General features: G+C 38.5%; 1 protein-coding gene across 1 annotated transcript in view; it reads right to left on the minus strand.

Moving 5' to 3' along the window:
• FASN (fatty acid synthase) overlaps positions 1-21941 on the minus strand; it is a 53224-nt gene that overhangs the window by 15951 nt on the left and 15332 nt on the right. The window contains exons 6-26 of the mRNA XM_007434177.3: positions 21123-21245; positions 19567-19682; positions 18963-19097; positions 18167-18626; positions 17775-17962; positions 16593-16782; positions 14041-14135; positions 13017-13151; positions 12717-12920; positions 6740-6855; positions 6118-6293; positions 5587-5778; positions 5191-5271; positions 4905-5090; positions 4081-4260; positions 3645-3848; positions 2340-2650; positions 1844-2233; positions 813-977; positions 506-624; positions 237-391 (exon numbers count right to left, since the gene is read on the minus strand). Coding sequence (XP_007434239.1) covers positions 237-391; positions 506-624; positions 813-977; positions 1844-2233; positions 2340-2650; positions 3645-3848; positions 4081-4260; positions 4905-5090; positions 5191-5271; positions 5587-5778; positions 6118-6293; positions 6740-6855; positions 12717-12920; positions 13017-13151; positions 14041-14135; positions 16593-16782; positions 17775-17962; positions 18167-18626; positions 18963-19097; positions 19567-19682; positions 21123-21245 — 3921 coding nt within the window. The remainder of the gene's footprint in view (positions 1-236; positions 392-505; positions 625-812; positions 978-1843; positions 2234-2339; positions 2651-3644; positions 3849-4080; positions 4261-4904; positions 5091-5190; positions 5272-5586; positions 5779-6117; positions 6294-6739; positions 6856-12716; positions 12921-13016; positions 13152-14040; positions 14136-16592; positions 16783-17774; positions 17963-18166; positions 18627-18962; positions 19098-19566; positions 19683-21122; positions 21246-21941) is intronic.

The raw sequence follows: 21941 nt of genomic DNA on the forward strand, positions 1-21941 counted from the left end.
TAAAGCTTTGTGTTTCTAAAGTGAACTCACTACAAGACAACTCATACCATTCACTTGTACTGAAAAGGCATTTATTGTTACACAGAATTAAGACGAGAGTCTAGAGTCACAAGAAGACTATTTACATTTATCAAGATTGGAAAGAGGGATTGAGAGGCGGTATTGTAAACATTCATTATTTTCTAATCCTTTTGTGAATACATGCTACACTTTCTGTCCTCTGTAATAAGAATCACCTTGTTTTAGTGGGAGATGTCTGAAAGAGCCCCATTTTCCATCACGATAAATATTCATTACCAAATCATTCTGCAGAATTGTTTGCATTTCTTTGGCAGAAGAGTTGGTGGGAGGGTTAGGAGAAGCAGCATTCAGGTTGGAGATGAAAAGACACCTAGGAAGTAAAGCACAACTTTTAATCTATTTCTTATTTCTCTGATATGCATACCAGAAACTCATAAGAAGCTATAGGAAATGGATGCTGTCACTCAATATTAAATTGTTCTACCTGATCCTGTGACCGCCAGGTTCTTGACGGAGACAATTCACCATACCGACAACTCCAGAAGTACCACAGTTGGCAGCAGTTAGCCATACAGAGTGTTCAGAAGGCTCTGCTAGCATTTCCTGAAAGAGAAATCTCTATTTAGTTGCCATGGTATAGTGATTTCCATAATACATAATATGGAAATAGTATCTCTTAAATTTCATAGGATTTGCATATTAAAAGCTTAAATCCTTTTAACTGACTACTGTAAAATCTAGTTGGGAGGCCTGAGAAAAAGAAAGAAAATCAAATACTTCTCAGCTTTTACCTTCAAAGATTCCACCCATTTATAATCAGTTTCATCCACGGGCAGGGAAATGGGCTTCTTGGTAGGAAGTGGTCGGCGACATAAGAAGATGGCTGCCCCAAAACAGGACCTTTTCACAGCTACCAAATTCAGGCTGGCTTTCTTAAATAAATCCTCCCACTCTACCTGCCAAGCCAAGGAAAATTAGAATTATAGTAAAGCATGACCCAGTCATGTGATTCTTGAAGAATTATTTTTCTCATTTGTTGCTTAATAAAGAAACGTTAGGACACTGCTCTTCTGTTGCCAAGTGTTTAGTTTCTTACTGATGCTCTTGCCTTTAACCTACCTGTTACATCTAGAACACTATACCATTTATAAATACCTGCTATTAAGAATATATTTAATGGTAACTTATGTGGAATATTCTAGGGATTTGGAGCAGGTGAATGGTGAAATAAACATGCTTAAAATTATGTTTATTGTCCAATGTTGACTCAAAAGTAAAATTCAGAGAATTCAGTTGAACTATTAACATATAGGGGATTGCACCCTAAATCTCTCACACTTACACTTACATATATCAATCTATTTATCCCTCCCCCCATATAAGTCAATTTCACTATATCTCCTGAATCTATCAAAATGGCTTCTTTTCATATTTAAGTTTTGTGGGAATTCTGTCATTCAGGTAACTAGGATCAGCAATTTGGCCTTTTTCCAGGTTACTGTCCTTATTTTGTGAGGTGAGCAGTCACTTTCTATCTTTGGATTGATGGAAAAAAGAGATTTTTGTTCTTGTCAGTCTAAGGTAGACAGCGACATGACTGATAGTTATATAAATATACTATGGCTGTCTGCTCTAGACTTTTTTTTAAAAAAATTTAGGCTACACTATTAATGTTCCCCCTCTAAAATGTAAAAGGAAAAAAAATCTTTCCCAATCTGGCATCTTCTAGATGTGTTGGGTTGGCAGTTCCTGGAATTTCCCAATCAGCACAGCTGAGGGCTGGACAAACACCACTCTTAAGCCACCTGGGCATATATCATACCTGATTCAGAAGACCTGGCTTTTCTTGAAGCCCTGGGGATGTGAGAAAAGCAACTATTTCTCCTAGGGTTTCTCCTTTTAGAAGAGTGTGCAATAAGATAAAACCACCATCCTTCACTGCGGCTGCCATGTTAGAAAGTGTTTCGGCTGGCTTGCTGAGAGCATTCAATGAGCAGTTGCATACTAGGAGATCAGCATTCATCAAGCTTCCAGAAGGAGGATGGGTGGGATCCCACTGGTCGATAGAAACACCTATTTCCTGCAAATGGCTCTCGAGTGATGCCAGATTTTTTAGTACTTGGTCAGTGGCAGTGTAGTCTAGCTGCAGCATGGGCTGAGTGTTTAAGATGCTTGTAACTCGTGAGAATAAATGTCCATCTCCTGTTAGAGCCTGAAAGAGTGGAATAAAAGATTTTATTTATTTATTAATGCATGGGGGAAGCATACACATAGAAAGGGCAAGTTTCATGGGACTGAAGAATTGCTTTGTAGCTAACCTCTATGATTTTCATCTTGTGACTTGTGATATTCTCCAGTACCACATCTACACAAGTCTTCAATTCAGCACAATCTAGCAAGCCATTGAGAAGAGAATCTTCTTGGAGATGCAGCTTTTCCCGAGCCACGACCTGTTCGAGCTCTGAATAGAGGTTTCCATTTAGCTCCAGGCGGCAGATTTCAGCAAGTATATGTGCAAGACCCTTCTGTTCAACTTCGGCTTGGGTAGGGTTCATTACAGTTTCCAGCCCAGGTATTGCCATCTTGACTCCATGCTTTGCTATCTTCTTCTGTAAGTTTTGGATCAGCACTGGAGAGAAAAGAACCAACGTACAAAATGATTTATGGCGCTGGTTCCTTCCAGTACTCTAGTCAGAGCAGCAACTATTTTTCACAGAATGCATTTAATTCAGCAGAAAGTCTCTATGTATTCTAGCTATCTGCCACAGATCAAATTATATCCACATATAACACATATGCGTTAAGGCTGCAGTTCCCAGAATTCCTAGCCAGCATGGCTAAGTTAGAGAAGGCTTTCTACTGTATGTATTTAGGGATGTTCAGCACTTTGGATCCAAAGCCAAAAAAGATGCTTCAGAGTATGCGTGCTGTACTTGTCACACTTCCTTAAAGAAGCTGCACCTTTGTCTGGGCTTGTATGGAAGGCGTTCAAACTCTGGAAAACATGCATTTGAGTTAAGGAGGCCTTGGCGGGGTGTGACAAATTGCCTCCTAAAGTCAAGCACATATTTTCCTGAGATCATACAGCTAACATGGGAGCCCAGGAAAAGATACATTTTCTTGAAGGAGGTACCAGCAGGTACCAAAGCGTTGCATGCCCCTACTCCGTACACATATGTAACTTAGGGATCTTTGCTAAGAGTTCTTCCTACCAAATATATTCATATCTAAACATATGCACACAACAGATGTGCACTCTTTCACCCTCAAGCTTTAAATTTAAGGAGACTGAAAAGCGTCTGGAAGGACTGATACCTTCTAGATGTGTTAGGAGGATGCATGTTCAAGGAGTGCAGATTGAGAAAAGTTGATTTAGGAGCCATTCAGAGAGCCATAGGAGGTTATTTAGTGACATCATCCAAAAGGATGGGGGTGGGGGGACGCGACAAGGGTGGAAATGGGAGGAGGAGATCTTTGGGAGACATCCATACCATAGCCTCAAAGCCTGCTATTGACAGAAATTTCCATTAGGATCAAACAGAATGTAGAGGGAAAACTCTCTCTTCATTGCCTACAGGATGCATCATATCAAAAACTTAGTTTTTGCATTAGCAACTTTTTACCTTTGCAGTGCTCAAAACTAGAACAAAGCTTGGCATCAGCAGATAAGCAGCCACTCTCAACATATGGCACAAAGCAAAATTTCTCCAAGATGGGAGGAGTCTGTTCCTGCTGTCGCCGAGGAGCTGTGCTAGAGTGAAGACCAGATATCTGAACAGCGCCTCCTGTGATGGTATCAAGGCAATGGTCCACTGCAGCATCTAAAACTACAAGACAAAGAGAGAGTCAACTGACAGCACTGAAAAAGTAAGCCAATCAGAAAAAGGACTTCTTGGAATTCAGTCTATTGCTTACAGAGAAATTCTAGATACTAATTACTAATTTTGCTCCCCAAAATTTATCCTGCAACTTTAGGCTGGAACAGCAATTTTAACATACTGGCTTTTCTAGAGGAGCTGCAGTAAAAAACAAAAAAGTGAATGGCAAAATGCTCCTTACCTTCAGTCTCTTCAGTGTATTTGTGAACAAACTCTAGATGTTGTTTCGGGTCAATGCACACTGAACGGATTCTGGTTGGCAATCTCAAATTTCGTCCCATTTCCCCCAAAATCATCAAATGCAGCATGGTGTCAAGAAATGTCACCCAGTTCCCATTCCACAATACCTTCCCAGCATTTCCTGCCAATGACAGACCATCTAATTAGTACAGAACACCCCTGGCACTGCAATTTTGGCAAGAGGTAAAAAAAAGAAAATGCAGGAGAAAACTGTAGGAGCTACAACACAGAATTATTGTGCTTTCCAAGTGAAATTCAAGAAAAATGCCCAGAGTTATCTTTATTTCCTCAAAATCTTCCCTAGTTGTAAACATTTGTATTTGTATTAGCAAACAGTTGTATTTCTGTAAATAGATTATAAATCCCTTTCATCTCATAGTCAGACTTCCCAATCTAGTGGGCTCCTGATATTTTGGATTACATTCCCAAAAATTCCAGAGAGCATGTCTTTTATTCATGTTATGCAGGAATTATGGGAGTTGTCAACAAACACTTTGAAAACACCAGATTAAAGAAAAGTGTTCTATTTATTAACATAACTTATTAAAATAATTTATATATCCCTTATCTTTCTTACAAAATAAGAAAGTAAATTACAAAATAATAGAACAATATGATAAAAGCTATTAATACTTTTGTTTATTAAGTTTAAATTTTAAACCAATTAGATATATTTGATATCATTGGAGTAGTAGCCACACTGATAACATCTTGAAAATGAATAATAATACTAATGCTTATTTCTGTTTAGATGTATATTGTTACCATTACTACTGGATTCTATGAGTCCTTGGAACGTTGGCCCATAGTCATAACCACGTAGGCGAAGCTCTTTGTAAATGTCCCCCTTTGATAAGCAAACTCCTGAGCAAGCATTTGGCTGGTCTTTCAAATCAATAAGCTGGTTTCGAAAGTTATTTAGAGCAGTGTCTTCCAAAATGCAAATTTTTCCTGGTATATCCAGTACATAAAGGAAAAAGAGAGAGTCAATAACCAGACACATTCAGTGTTTCTTTTTTTCAAAATACATGCACTGAAACCATTTACTTACCACTCACAGCCAGATTTCCATTTCCAGACACTTCAAAACGCTGGGAAGCAGGCATGAGTCTCACCTCTAACTGTGTTGAGCCTAAAAGGAAGGCAGAAATTAGTGAGTTGACTGCACATCCAAGTATGCAACAAATAAACAAAGGAAGCAGAAATGGTATTTGCAGTTATGGTGCATATCACTATCTTCCTCTGCTACTAGATAAATGAATACTATATTGACAGTTTTTAAAAATTTAGTTTCCCTCTTCCATGTTATTCCAGTTCCTATAAAAGTAAATAGATTTAAAAAAAAAAACTTCCCCCAGATAATATTAATGAATTTTGGCTGCTTGAATTTCAAGGAATCAGCTTGATCAGACAATATTTAAAATGGAGCAAGCTTTGTTCCTCTCACCTTTTTTAGGAAGTATTGTTGCCTGATGGATTGTAACATCTTCAAACATGATAGGCAATTCTTCTATCGCAGTGCCCAGGGAGCGTGCTAGAGTGCGCCAGGCTAATACCAAGTAACCAGTTGCTGGATAGAGAACTCTGCCATCAATGCAATGGCCCACTAAATAATGCTCAGGGGATTCAGGATTCACATCTGTTAACAATAATAAACAAACAATATAGGAATGTCAGAACTTCAGCTAAATCCCTGGCTTGGTAAGACTTCAGACCTCTCACCTCTCACCCCATACCCAAGCATCAATCTTTTCACTCTTTCTTCTAACCTAGTTTCACTGCCAGAGATTTCTCAAAGAAAACAGCTATTTTCTCTAGTTCTTATTGCTCTCCATCTAGTTCTCCTGCTAAAGTGACACAAAGACTATGACATGTTTTCCCTTGAAATTGTTAAAATCCTACTTTGAGCATTTCAAATTTCTTTTTCTTTCCAGAGTGGGGGTCAAAAGGAAGAAGTCATTTGACATCTAGTACATACCAATATTGTAGACTGTTGCTGCCCCAGAACCTCCAGACCCTGTTGGAAAATCTTCACGTTTTGGCACATCCCAGTTCTGGCTGTGGTCCCATACAACATAGGGAGAAATAAGTGGAGTTCCCCTCGGAACAGGATACTCAACAAGTGGAAACAGATTGTTTGCCAGGACATTTATTCTAGGAACACAAAAACAACAATTTGTGAAGATTGTACCCAGCATTCAGATGCCAGAATAGTAGTTCATGGAAGGTGAGCTTTAGCTAAGCACCAGCATGGGAGGGATTACCCACCATCACCATTTGGGACTCCTGCCTGGCCTCCTGTAAAAACATATAATACTTTTCCTCCCTGATTCTTTCTATTGATACTCTTGCAGCATCACAAACAAAATTTTGATTTTTAATGGTAGCATTATATAATACAGAATGCTTTTCATACCCTCAATCCATTTTTCCATTATCTTAGTTGTAATCAGAAATACAGCCCTTCTTCCCTAGACCTTTAATTATTTCTTGGGATAGCCACATAGCTGGGGCAAAACAAATAATGGTACTATTTGGTCCAATCCAAGTGTGAAACTTAGGCCATTACATTCTCTGCTACCTTTCACTCATCCCCTTACCCTGTCAAGTGGATTTTTCCAACATTTGTCAGGAAAAACTCCAGATTGTTCTTGTGTTCTCTCTTCATCAAGGGTAAAATGGTACAGGTTGGTTTCAAAGATCTTTTCAGGATCGCCTAGTTAGGTAGAGATAAAAAACGATCAGAAAGAAGTTATGCATTTCCCAGTTCCAAAAGATTTCCTTAATTATGATCGTCAACTTGTTTTGGTAGGCAGGCTTTTATGAGGTTGGGAACAAGGGCATGACACGAAGAAGAAACAGTTGAAGAGATCAGCAACAGTAATTTTAGGACAATTATTCATTTTCTTTAGTAAAGTTAACAGATGACTCTTTGCTAATCACATTACTATGTGCTGGGAGAAGCTGCCTGTGTCGTACGGCATAAGAACATGGTAAGAAAAAAATGTTGCCAGTCCTATTGCTTCCCTGAGAGGAAAATTCCTTGTACCCATTATGTCCTGTCAATGTTTACTAAATGCATGGCTAAAAAGTTAATAATGCCTTTTGATGAGCTTCCTACACACACCCTGTCAGGCTTCTCAGAAGGATTAACAGGAAGAATTTCACTTTAGAACAAGCTGATGTAAGATTCGAAAGATTGCCTTCATTTTTACTGGAACTCCGAGTTCTTCGAACTGGAAGAGATGCAAAAGGTGTAAACATGCTCTGAGAGTCTGTATATTTTGGGCACCTGTCTAGTTCAGGTACTGAGCTCACTGTCCTCCCCCTTGTGGCTCTTCCCCCAAATTTCTCAGTTCAGTTGCCTGCCTCACCTTGTATACATTATTTGGGAAAATGCCCCTTTAAATAAAATAGCGGTTAATTTTTGGTAAAAGTGGGTAAGATTTCATCCCTGTTAAGTCTTTTAACAGCAGTGCTATTTTAAAAAGTGGGGGGGGGGGGGGAGCCAGAAACCCTCCCTTCCTTATTTCAAATCACTCAGGCATATAGCAAAAGGTCCTGATGCAGCTTTTGCCCCTCTCTGATTTAAATACTATGCAAGAAGAACCTTCTTCCTTCTCCTTCACTTTATCACACAAACTAGATATGGTTATCACAGCTCTTAGCACTGCCAATCAAAAAGGCTCTGGGCTGCTATTCCAGACAGGAGAAGCAATGGGAAAATGTGAGGGTGATAAACAAAAGACATCAGGAATGCTGGTAAAATTCTCTAAGTGAGAGTAGGGAATTGCACAATAAAAGTCTTGGCTGGGAGCATCTGAGTGGCAGAATAATACATGCCAAAAAAGGCATCCTTAAGAAAAGATTATGGCTCCTTAACTGCAAATTTATTGCATAAAAAGGAATGCCTTGGATATGGAATGACCCTGATTTTGACCCAACAGAAGCTCCCACTAGTGGGAGGGAGAGAAGGGACTACTCCCCTTTCCCCCTGCAGGTTAAACAGCACATCTAACTCTCAAAAGAGCTTAGAGACCTTGCAGAGGAAAAGTGAAATTGGCTAAGATCACCTCCAATTTTTATCCACTGTATTTGACAGGAAAGGTAACAGCTGCATAAACTCAGCAGAAGTAAGATTTAAAAAAAAAAAAAATCAGAGCAAGCATCAGAACCCATAGCCACACTGTTTTATTGGCTGTGTTTTACACAGCGTACTTATAGTGTAATTTGCACACTGGACTGGAAAAACTGGAAAAGAGGTTTAATGTAAAGTAGATCCAAATTCGCAACAAAGCTTAATGCCTGTTGCATAATTGTCCTTTCAGATTGCACAGTCTAAACCAGTATTGCATTTACCTTTGTCCATTATTCTTCTCCCTAAACAGATTTTTCAAGAATCTGCAGAGACATCCCACACATTTATGTTCCCAAGATTATTTTCTGCCCTCCTTCCCTCCCTCCCACCTGCTCCTAGTGTCTAATTGCATGAAACAAGTTATCATGTGGACCTTTTTCTGTGCTCTTTGGAGTAATTTCATAAGATGTTCAGATGACTTGTCCTTCTTTAGTCACTAGCCATCTTTTACCTTTTTCCATTTTTCTCTTAAGAAAGAAAACCTATTCAGCCTGAAGACATGAATCCAAATGCTCAGTTCTCCAAAGGTGTAAATGTACTGTGCCCCATAGCCGTTTCCAGATATGGCCTCTTCCCTTTCTTTCTCAGGCCCAACCTTCCCGATTGTAGTTTAATGTAGGCAGGGGTTTCAGAGCAAAACATCTCATTCTGTGCATGTGCAGAGAGGCCAAGATGGGCAGAACAAACAGGTTGACTTCTTCTCATCATGATTTATCCATCAGTACATATTTCAATTTAATCAAATCTTTATTACGGTCAAAGACCAGCATATGGAGGGTGGGGTACAGTCAGTTAAATGAAGTAATAGAAAATACATCAGAGTCTAAAAAAAATATAATTATAATAAGCTAAAAGATATAAAACAAGTATATATCTAAAAGGAATCTAAAAGGAGGGGTAGGAGCATTAAATGGGTGTAAGGGAACATAAAGGTTAGTATATAGCTGACTATATCAAATTACAGAGCATTGTAGTATGATGAACTAGATGCTCATTAAGACTAGTTTATGGCACAGGTCATCATCTGACAAATTTTAATCACTGTTACACAGAATCTGGTAACATTATATGTTGTAGCAGGGTTAGTATCTGAAAGCAGCACAGAGGTGTAGAATTGTCCTATGCGCCCTGGGTATTTATGTAATAACGGGGGGAAGAGGCTAGTACGGATGTCTCTGTAATACAGGCACTGGAGAAGCGCATGCTCTGTGGTTTCGATTGTCCAGAGTCACCGGGGCACTGGCTCTCCGGGTGAGGAACCTTCCTGTATCAGCCTTCAAGGACAGCTATGGGGAGGGCATAGCAGTGCATATAGGATATGGGAGTTCCTTCTAACACCTTGTATGAACAGTTCACTGCACTTCCTCTGGCAACTAAAAACAGATAAGCTACTCAACATGAAAGAAGCTCACCCACCAACTAACCACGAGGGTGATGATCTGCATGAAGGCTTTCCCTGATGGTGCCCCATCTTTGAAGCCTCAGGCTTACAGAAGTTACTCTTCAGTAGCAGGCAAAGGCTTTTGATTTGCCCAGGCCTATTCAGGGCTCTGGATATATTCTCTTGACACTGGTTTTCACAACTGCTCTTAGCATTAATTTTCTGTCCTTTTGATTAACATGAGATATTTATTTAATTCCAGAAAACAAAAAGATTTTAGAGCTGAATATTATCAGGAGCACTAGCCTACAAAATCCATCTATTATTTCAGCCTTAAACTAGTGAATGCAGCTACCTTCATCTTTTTCATATTCATTTCCTTGGTAAACTTCTTTGCTAGCTTTCTCTATAGGGAGTGGCTGGAAAACAATATCCTGGGCAAACATTTTTAGCTTCTACAGAGCTGAGCTGAATCCGTCCATATAAGAAAATAATAGGGTGCCACTTAGTTGCACTAGGTATATTTGAGAACTTTTAAAAAATTATTTACTTGAGGTATATTTGAGAACCTTAATCAAGAAGGTTTTTCAAAGTTTCCTTTCTAGAGCTTTCCTTACTTATGAGTTGCCCTTTGATAGAGGGATCTGAAGTTGAGGAAACAAACAATGATTTTATGATGGCAATTTATTTAGAGAGTGCAAATGCACTGATATTTGCTATCTATTTTTCTTGCCCCAGTAATGCTAAGAGTGGCCCTGAAGAGATGGAAGGAGTGGCAATGGAACAGGTGACGGATTAAAGAGCAGCTCTTCTAAAGCAACACCAATAGCTTTTGATGCAACGCTGGGAGTAGGTGCCTATGAAACCCTATAGCTCTAAATTGTCTTAGGGCTACAAATCCATGTCAAAACTCAGCGAGGAAGCAAATTTGCTGTTATATCACAAGAGGTGTAGTTGCAGCATCTACCACCTTCTTGTGACTTCTGGAGATGCAATAAAATTACACCCAAGATTTGTTCAGTAACTCTCTCTGCCATCACTCCCTATTGATCAGGTTTGCTAAGTCAGAAGCACTCTTCTTCCTTCTACTCTGAAATAGGGCTATGCCGTGCTATAATTCAATTGCCACAAAGTATTTCAGAGCAGTTACATATTCCCAGGAAAAGGTGCAACTGCTTTAGGGTGCTGCAGATGAGTGTCATGTTCATGCTCTTATGTCCTTTGAAGCACTTTTTGGAAATCAAATTGAAGCACTGCATAGCTCTTAAAACACAATAAATGAGGTCATCATAGTAAAATATCAGGAGGAGATGCGCAACATATGCATTTAATAAATAAATAAATAAATAAAACATGTTAAGGCATCCTAGAAAAACTCTGTGTGACAACTGCTACACGGTAAAACCTATACAGGTAGGTTTTACTTATAGGCAAAAAGGCAAGGTTTACAGATGAAAATAGGGAATTCTGGATTAATGCACTGCAATGTTTTTAAAAAAATCTACTGTAACAGTACTACATCTAACCCTGCAATTCCATGAAAATGGTCCTGCCATAGATAACTATGGCTACATGGATCACAGAAACTGGCTTTCTCTCCCTCTGAGACCCCAACAGTTTTTAACAGTCAATTCTTAACGGTCAGAAATATTGGGTCTGTTCCATCATGGAAGAGGTGCCCTCTAAAGAAACAGATTCTCAAACCTGAAACTATTTCATAATTTTGCTACTGCAATACATTATTTCTAAAGTTAAAATTGACCAATTACAATGAGCTCTTTTTATAAAGTACAAATGACAACTGAACATCCTTATAGACTTTGCTTCTGCATCACATCAGTACACAAACACAGGATATTACTCTGTAATTGCTTTCAGTAAATCAGGATAAACTTCCAAAGAAAAAGCAAAGAAGCTTATTAACATAATAACACAATTTTGCAGTGAAGGCAAAACATGATAACTTTCATTCAAAAAAACAAGAAACCAAAACCTCACAGGTAAGCAGAATTGTAAAGCTTTGAGAATTTTTCTCCCTGTCCTTCCAAAATGAAGCAAGCAGCCATGTCTCTTAAGGATATAAATCTATACATGTACATCTAGTAGTAAATCCCACTAAACTCCGATGTACTTGTTTCTACGGCAACATTAATAGGGTTGCAACATTAGACTCATAGTTCCCTGATGAATGGGCAGCCCTATAAATTGCACACATAAATAACTACAGTAATACATAATCCAGGGTGTACCCTACAACCTCTGGCATGTTCAGAGTCCTTTGAATGAGAAGTAACTGTATCCCTGAAACTCTATTCTAGTTTAGCCCACAGCTGGACATATAGCCCTGGCACTTTTGGCGCATTTTAACTCTGACCAGGTGGGCAAATGGGATCCTTGTCATTACTTTTATAGTCCTATTTGTTCTGGTCTAAGCCCATAATAAAGATTTGTAGATGTTGTAACTGTATTCCTTACAGTAACAATGAAATAAATTGCTTTAACTCAATTATCTGAGACCAGTTGGGAAACCTATAGGTAAAAGCTACCGAGACTTCATTTCTAGAAACCGCTGAACAGAGCAAAAACAGCACCAACAACCTTTCAAACTGTGTGCTACAAACACATCACAACAACCATATAACACTAAGTATTACAAAGCAAACTTGGAGATATTCATAATTTAATAGGCTTTGTGCAAAGATGGTTATAATTTAATTCTCTGGTCCATTTTCTATTCACAAATTATGTTAATGAATTTCAGTTATTTTGGTTTCTCTTTTTTTTGGTTTCCGAAAGCTGAAGGCATTATAGATAGATGCCCAGCAGCATATTAAAGCAAGTGCAGGAAAGCAGCATGATATTTAGAAACACAGAGGAAAGTACCAAGAGACGGTAAGAACCCAGCAGAGTTCCACAAGATGGGGCTTTGGGAGAATCATGACTGCTGGGAATTCTGGGAGTTTGCAACCCCAACACATCTGAAGACACCAGTTTTGAGAAAACTGGTCCCAGAGTATTCTTACTAACTTTACCTCATAGCAGTCCCCAAGAGTAGTACCTGTAGAAGGGCATGTGGAGCAATCTCCACTACCACAGCATTATCTGGAACGTGCTTCAGACCGTCATGGAACAAGACTGGGTTCACAAGGTTATTTACGTGATACTCAGCAGAGGAATTCTGAGCCAGGTCACTTTGCCACTGACTTTCAGGGATAGAAGTACTGATCCAGCGGGAAGAGCGAGGCTTGGGATTTAGGATAACCTAAAAGGAGGTAATAAAAGGACACACAAAAATTGGATGTCACTTCTTTTGATCTGAACCCCTCCTCCCCAGCATTGGATCCTTCCAGAGCATTACCTTTTGCAGGGCACTCAGCAACACTGGCGCAATTGAAGCCATATAGTATGAGTGAAAAGCAACTCCAGCACTGAGCACTTCTTTTGCAAACACACCTTCTGCTTTCAGCTTGGATACAAATTTGGCTACGGCCTCCTAAAAAGTTGGGAAAAAATAATAACCATTTGGAACAAATATTCATTATTTGTTAATTGCGTTGTGCAATTTGGGCTCTGCTGCCTGAAGGACGTCCATTACTTCCCACACTTTGTTCCAATGTAGATGAGTCTACACTTAATATTATGCAAAGTATTAGGTATTCCAGGAGCTAATACTGTTGTTTGGATAGTTCAGGAGAACGATGTCACAAACAAAGTGAAATAGTATTTTCTCTCCCTATATGCTATCCTGTATCTTATTATTTACTCTCCTCTATCCTGCTCTTCTATCCAGATGGCAATCAAGGCAGCCCATAATCCTCATCCTGCATGTGGCCCTTGGCTAGCATCCATGTTAGCTGGCAACTCTTAAGCTACTTGGCTTTACTCTCCACCCTGTGTAGCTAATGGGTGGTGGAAATAGCTGGGCAGCACCCTAATATCCTTTGCTGTCAGAACCGATAACCTACGGAGTGAGGTGAAGCATGTAATAATGACCTGCAATTACTTCATAGGCCTCAGTTCAACCTTTTTTTTAGCAGCAATCTGCTTCAGAGAAAATGCTGCAAAATTGTCTTCATAGTATTTCCTCTGCCACAGCAATTTATGGGGACTCAACTGATTTTGGAGCATCACAACCCTTGCAGATGGAAGATCCTCAAATCTTCAACTGCAGGCCTCTAGTGTACTTCATTACTAGCCTGCTTGCCTTCCTTTCTTCAGCAAAAAAAGATAGGTCTTTCACAAATACAAGTGAGTTTAATTAGCTGAACACCATTGAGCTTTTTAAGTCCAGTTGACCTAGCTGAGACTCCAGTGTTGAGGACATGCCAGCTAATATCTTAAATGCACAACATCTGAAGTAATGGTTCACACTGTGATTTTACCTGAGACCCTGAAATGGTGACAGTGTCTTCAGCATTGTGACAGGCAGGTACCACTCCTGTGGGGCACTGTTTCCTGCATTCCTCCCAAGTCAGACCTGAAAAAGGCAGATTAGATAAACCCAATCCAGTGAAGAATAAGCAGGAAGACATTTTTCGCAGGAACAGCAAGTCAGAATTTCTAGGTCTAGAACACATTTGCTTCCTTAGAATTATTTCTACGTCTTAGCAGAAGAATACCCTTTGTGATAAGGATGGTGAAGCTCTTTTCCTCATCTAGTTTTTCAGAGCATATCATCAAAATCTCATGCCTTTCCTACTAACAAATAGCACAAAACTATGTTACATGTATAGTGCTCTCCTTTACATATTTATTCAAAAGGACCATGTTTCAGTGCGCATTGGAGCTAAATGAGCATTTTAAGTGTTCATACAAGCTAGGGAATAGAACAGTGTCTTCAAATGCTTTTGAATAAGCATAGTCAACAGAATTTTCCTTTGATGTCAAGTATGTTGGACTACCATTCTCATAACTCCCAATTAGAATAGCATCTGATCATACTATTCTAAACAGTGCAATTTAAAACACATTCTGGCATTCTTATGCTCTATTCTTTCCATCCAACATCCATGCTGGAACCTTGCCAACTTATTCACAAAGTTCTCTCCTATTACAAGTTCTAGTCCATTGGGCTTTTATATTTTATACTGTGTTAATTCAACTTTTTAAAATTTTATATTGTGTTAATTCAACAAGGTTTGCATAGTTGAACTGTACGATACAAATAACTGAAAAAAGTCATACACGTAGAAAGTCCTTAGGTAGGTACATTTACTGGCAAGTTCTGATTCCACTAAACCTGTTGCTTCAATTAACCAGCAAATCCAGCAACCTCAATTAATTCTAGTGGCTGGTAATTAAAAACATTAAGATGTTGAAATGTCTAACTGGACACATGCCATGCAAGTAGGAACACTCACTCATTTATTAACTGACTTCTATGACTGCATCACTCTGAACAGCATGCAGAGATTATAAACAATATAAACAATATAAAACAACACTAGAAATAGCCGTGCCAGGAGAAAACATAATCCTGTCCTGTTTTTGTGGTTTTTATCATTTTTAATGAATGTTTTAAAATGCCTACAAGAGTTAACAACAATTAACTCAAATAGTACCTGAGACAGAGGATAAAGAATCCTTTTTTGATAGTCAAAAGGAAGGTTGAAAGAGGGGCTGTACTCCATAAAGCACACACAAATATCTAACAGTTGCCTCTGGAAAACAAGTTTTGCAGATGTATCTATTGTTTCATAAAGTTGCTAGACCTGGTTTACTAGAGGCAACAGCTCAACAAAAGAAAAATGTGTAGGCATTTTGAGAAACATACTGTTTCTAGCATATTCTTTTGATGGCCCTTGTTTCTTGTGATATTTCATCAACAAAAATAAAATATAATTTTCAAACTCAATTTCTTACCCAAGCACAGGGTACAGTGATACAGTGTTAGACTGTAGTAAGAATCTCACAGCTTCAATGCATCCCTATAGGGTTTTATAATGAAGGGTAGTAACCTAACTCCAACTCATTTTCTTGCTTAATATAAGACGAATTAAGTCTTATTAAGGCCATACACATTTATTTCTGAGCCTCTGAAGTTTAACCCTTGCCAAACCTCATTTCCATATCACTGGAGACCCAATTCCCTATGCTACAGCACAGCCAGATTATGAGATGATGCATAAAATCTGTCTGTTTTGTACATAATTTTAAACTAAACTCATGGACAAGAGCAGTATTTATAGCAACAGTTGTTACCTTCAAACCAGTTTACAACCTCATGTCAATATAATAGCCTGTGGAAGTAGGTCAGTCTTTTCTCTTTTTCTTTTCTTTTCTTTTGGTGACTGATACATGACTTGCCTAAATTGATGGCAAACTCTGACATTTTAAAGTCCAGAGCTCTCAGTAACTAAGAAGCAGTTTTAAGATCAGTATATCACAAGAAAAATGCCTCACTGGACATTTTCACAGGTCTACCCATATTTTCAGTAGTTTCTATAAGAGCTTCTTCGATAAGCTGTAACTTTCCCCAAACTCCCAACATGACTATGCTGCACAGCAACCGTGGGTATAATCCAGCACATCTAGAGGGGCAGCAGGATGAAAAAAGTTGGGCTATATGATCACTCTCAAAAGAGACAAACAGAATAGAAATAGAAAAGTAACATCAGTTTTATGGGGTATCAGAGTACACTCCACTACTCAGCCATTTGACTACAGTAGTATAAAGAAAGCAAATCGTTACTAAGCAGTTTTCCATTCTTTGCATTAAAGATATAAGGCAATAAACTTTAAGTAGCTATAGTCCATTGTGTGAACCAGACTGTCACCTTAAGCCCTAATACAATTGATTTGGAGACAGTGCATTACCTGGAAGTGATTGTGTTAATTCAGGTTTAAGAATTAGTGTGTTGTATGAACCCCATCCTCAAGTTATAACTCAGATATTCCTTCTGAATGTTCATGAGGAACTTTTACTTTTACTTACCAACAGCAGCCATGCCTCCTCGTGGCAATTTCGCCTCTTTGACACATTTTCCTCTCCAGTAAGCTGAGAGGATTGCTTCTTCATGTGTTAGGGAGTGATCTGCATAGCCACAGGCTAGTTCTCCAACTGAGTGGCCAATAATTCCATCAGGCTGCAAACCTGCGGCCCTTAAAATATCAATTTGTGCAATCTGTGGAACAGAATATTGTTGTTGGGTGTAAAGCAGCATTGGCAACCCTATTCAGGTGAGCATCATCACAGCATGATTATTATTGGCACAAAATCCTGAAAGATTTTCTTAAGCTGTTGCTAAGAATGCCTAATTGTACCCTCATTTCTCTTTCAAACATATTGTCATTCTCTTCATCCTTTTCTCACTGAATTCCTGTTGTCAACACAAGAAGGTATATGTTATTTTTCCCAATTCCAAGATGATTTCAGAGATGACACTGTCTGATACTAGGCCAAGGACCTCCTGCTGCATTCACACCAGTATTTTCCCACATTCAGCTGCCACACTAGCTACAGAAATGAGCACAATGTCGTTGTAACAGTGTGTTGTTCTATACACCTTGCATATGTTAAGGTAATGGTCTATTTTCAAGATTTCATATTCTTCTTTTGATCTTCCTAAAAGGATAAAGCTCAGAAAAACAAAGCATCTATAGTGGAAGCTAGAGCCATTGTCCAATTAGCTTGCAATTAAGCCCTAATGTGTTATTATTAGTGTTTATTATTTATATATTACTTTCTACTTTTCCTCCATGATGCTCAAAACAGAAATCAAGGTTCTCCTTGTGCTTTTATTAGATAAAGCTGAAAGATGTGGCTAACTAAAGGTCACATTGAGTCACCCAGTAAGCTTTTGATAAATAGAGTGTGAACATCAATCTCCATGGACTAATTTGACATTAACTCAGGACAGGTGCCCTCCAGATGTTTTGAATTACAATTCCCATAATACTTTGCTATAAATAATCTAATTGGAACTGATGAGAATTGAAATCCAAAATATTTAAGATGTTTTGTACCATGTTACCCACCCCATCTTTAAAGCACTGTATCAGCCTAATTCCTACAATTGTGAACTATCGCAGTAGATTATGGCTAAGCAGATCTTCATTCTGTAACAAAGTTTGTACGTATCAAAACAGATGGCCAAAGTACACCCATCCTTCTTACCTGAATAGCTGCAAGCCCAACAAATGCATTTACTGTTTCATTAAAGGTATTTTCATCTGCATTCAAAAGAAGATCAGATACTTTCAAGCCTGTGTCTTTCAGAGCCTCATCTGAACGCAAGATGGATTGCCGGACGAGATCAAGCTTCATTAGACTGAGGCCCATACCTTTCCATTGTGTTCCCATGCCTGTGAAATAAAGAAGGAGAGAACATTTGGTATTACTAGTGAATGCATGGGATGGAGTTTTGATGTGACATTTGGAGCAGCATTTAAAAATTCTGTCCCAGAAGATGTGAAACCCTCCAGTTAGCATGAGCATGAAGGTGAACCAAGCAGTTTCAAGGCTGTTTGCAACTGAGTGGAGCTGGACAGAAAAAAGAAAGTAATTACCTGAACAAATGTACCACAGAGGTCTCCCTGAGGCCTGGGCAATTTGAACTTCCTTTATATCATCCTCACTTCCGATCAAGGTATAGCCCCTATAGGGCATCGATGACACAGACACCCCAGAAATATCATTAAGCATGCTCAGATATGCCGTGTGTTCCTGCATCTTGCAGCTCTGTTCTATTAGTGTTTCCACTGCTTCTTGAGTCCTTCCACAAAATTGTACCAATCGTGGCAAATTGGAGGCTTCTGGTGGGGATGATTTGTTCCTGTTGGCCCTCAGGATGATATGAGCATTTGAACCTCCAAAGCCAAAAGAATTGATTCCAGCAAGGTGACCTTTTATGGGGGTTGGCTTAGTAACTACTTGTAGGCGACCATCTTGTAAGGCAGGGATATCTGGATTTGGGGTATTATAGTGGAGATTTGGTGCCCATACACCATACTCAAATGACAGAACAACCTAAAACAGAGAAAACATAATAAGACTGATTAAAAAGTCAAGTTTTTAAAAACAGATTTTCTGGAGTTTTTTCTATATTGTGGAAGCTTCAAAATTAAGGAAAGATTCTGTTCTTCATCATATATACCTTTTCCATATTTTTCCTTCCTCCCCATTCTCTCTCCTCTTCTGTGATGACAACCTTGTTGCTCTCCCCCCACTTTCATCCATAAAGATCAATGAGCCTAACTTTGACCTCTGTGCATTGGTTCACTTACAAATTATCACTCTGCTCTGTTCTCATTCACAACACAAGTGGGAGTAACATATATAATGAAACAAATACAAAATCTTTACCTTTGCTAAAGCTGCGAGACCAGAGGCTGGTTCTGGATGGCCCATGTTAGATTTTGTTGATCCAATCAACAACGGTGGCCGGTCTGATTGGCAAAAAACATTGACAATGCCATTCAGTTCCTGGGGATCCCCAACCTAAGAACAAAAGAAGGATTGGAAGATTTCAGAGCTAACAAAGGCTGCTTCATTCTGTCAGTTTTCTCCATAGAGTTGTACACACAGATCATATGGCTGAGGGTAGAGACTACTATGATTCAGGCTAGTGGAAGCCACCATGCATATCTAAGATCAGGGATAATTCCTTGTATGCAGTCCAAATCTTCCAGTGTGACTGTGTTCATATTCATTAAGGGGATTTTGAAATTATGAATTAATTTGAGGACCACACATTACTGAAATATTGGAATGAAAGGACAGGATGGATCATGGTTTGCTGAGGGACTGTCTTCTCTAGTAAAGACTTTAAATGGGAAATCTATTTTTTTCCAGTTCAGCTAGAGGAATAAAGAAAAAATATGGTGGAATTCTAAAAGAAATAACCCTAACCCTAACCCTAGCCTGGTAAGCATTAAAAGAAAAGAATCAGAATGGAAATAGAATATACCTTTGTGCCGGTGCCATGAGCTTCTATATATTCTACTTCTTCAGGATTAACTCCAGACTCTTTGTACAGAGAACTGACCAACTGTTGCTGCATCCATCCAGAAGGAAATGTTACACCTAAAGCAAGAACCATCATTAGTTCCCATTCCTGTACGAAGTACCAAAACATCCTCATTTAAGATGCAGTCCTATACCAAATTACCTGGGAGGGTCCAATTAATTTATTAGGACTTCGTAAATAGGCCTGTATAGTTAGAGTACGGAATAAACACTACAACATTTACCAGCAAAAGTACATAATGGATTAAAATTGTTTTGTTTTTTAAAGAAAACGATTGGCCATAAATATGAACCACAAGTCAAGAAACCCTCAATTCCACCTGGGAATAATGCTGATATGTTCTTGAAGGATTACTGGAATTGTTTATGTGAAGTGTTTTGAGTATTCCAAAAACATAATTTAACTACTAAATGTGATTATGGTGATGCCACAGAATGCATGTAAAACGTTCAGTTTTGCAAACGAAAAAGGCAACTTGCAGAACTTTCTAAAAATCAGCACTTTCTCAAGCAGCACAGAAACATCCATATGTTCACTGGGTAGTAAATGGCAGACCGAAACTGAAATGAAGGCTGAGTCATTCACTGGGATGTGTCTCCATGTTTCATAAGAAAGGATTTCTTATAATCCATGATTAAGGGCATTTCCATCTGAGGCTTTTATTACTGTGGAATTGCTTAGCCTTATTCATGTAATATTATTTAGAGGAGAAGATCTAGACAGAAATTCCATTTGCAACTCTCCAATGTTTTTTCCTGCTTTTTTTCCTAAGGAAAGGAACGGAGTTCAAGTAAGTGGGCAATCTTTTTTGTGGCTGGGGGCTTCACTTTTCTTCTTAATTTCTTATAGCCTGGATTTGGGGATCTGGATCCCCAATTTTTTACCGCTTTTGGATCTGAGAGTTAAATATTATAGGTGTGTTAAGTTTATCATAGGTTTACTGTTCCTATTTTCATGTGTTTCTTACTGAACATCAGCAGGAATGTGTGCCGTTGTTGTTCAACCCTGCCACTGAATTCCTGTGGAGGGACTATCAGGAGGTTGCATAAACTTTGGCTCTGCGGCTGCATGCAGTCTGTAGGCCATGAGTTTCCCAGTCTTCCTACGTGACATTTAATATTTTTAAAATGGCAGAATATTCAGGCATTTATTCTTATTATTTTTTTCTAAGTAAAGGAGGAAAGAGGTAGTTGCCATGATGAAGTGGTAACCTCTGCTGCAAACTTTAGTTTCCTATACTAGTTTCTGGATGGCAGTAGTGAGTGACTCTGTCAAAGGAATCCTTTTTCTGGAATTCTGGAGAGCTGCTGATGGTCAGGGTACATGCCAATAAAGTAGATGAAACCATAATGTGAACCAATGAGAAACATCAATTGATTTAAATATGGTATGGGCATTTCTAATCCAAACGCATTGCTCTATGCCCATTGCCTCTGTTTCCTGCCATGATAATTCTTAAAACCTTAGAACTTTTAAGAAAGGAAAAGATATCTTACCTTGTTCCTTAAATCCATCTGTATTAGTTCCAGAGTGGACTATGGTGGCGTAAATCCGTTTGGCTATTGATTTCTTAGTCAGGAACACAGCAACAACAGCTTCTGAGCGACAATACCCATTCCCTGAAGAATTCCAGAACCATTAAAGCAATAGCTTCAGAATATACTCGTTTTAATAACTGGAGTTCTAGTCATACTTTTCAAAAGTGCTGAGCAACCAAAATGTAGAAACAAATACTAAATCATATTTGTTCTCATATTTAAAATGGTAGAGTTTTCAATATCACATATTTTTAGGGGTGGCACTATATAGAAGGTTACAGAAAATAACTGTATTATTACAGTTATTAATAACAACTTAGCAGGATAAATGTATGCAAGAGTCTTACAGTATGTGCTGCTAATCCAAAATGCCAGCTTGTCTTCTTATTCTTTTGATCATCATGCTGGGCCACGGCCTCTGTTTTCCATAATTCTACTAGTATTTTGTGCATAAAGACCACAATTCTGTTTTTTAGATATTTAGTTATTAAATTTTATAGGGTATTAATTTTATATGGATATGGGTAACGTTCCCTAACATATTCTGACAGTATATTAAATGTTATATAGAGAAAATTTTATCACATAAAATCTTCCCCCAATCAAAAAATCTTATACAGAAAAAATAGTAAATAAACATATCTAAAGTATGTATACTTAAAATTTACCAATTAGACAAATTCTATTTGCTCCCTCTATGTAAAATGTTTACCACCACCACAATCTGAGGGCATCACATTAAAGCTTTTTTTTATGTCACTCCAAAACTAAAACTAA

Source organism: Python bivittatus, unplaced genomic scaffold (genome assembly GCF_059951505.1).
Source record: "Python bivittatus isolate LINGU-HERP-01145 unplaced genomic scaffold, Pbiv_v1 ctg000220_np1212, whole genome shotgun sequence".
Lineage (NCBI taxonomy): Eukaryota > Metazoa > Chordata > Lepidosauria > Squamata > Pythonidae > Python > Python bivittatus.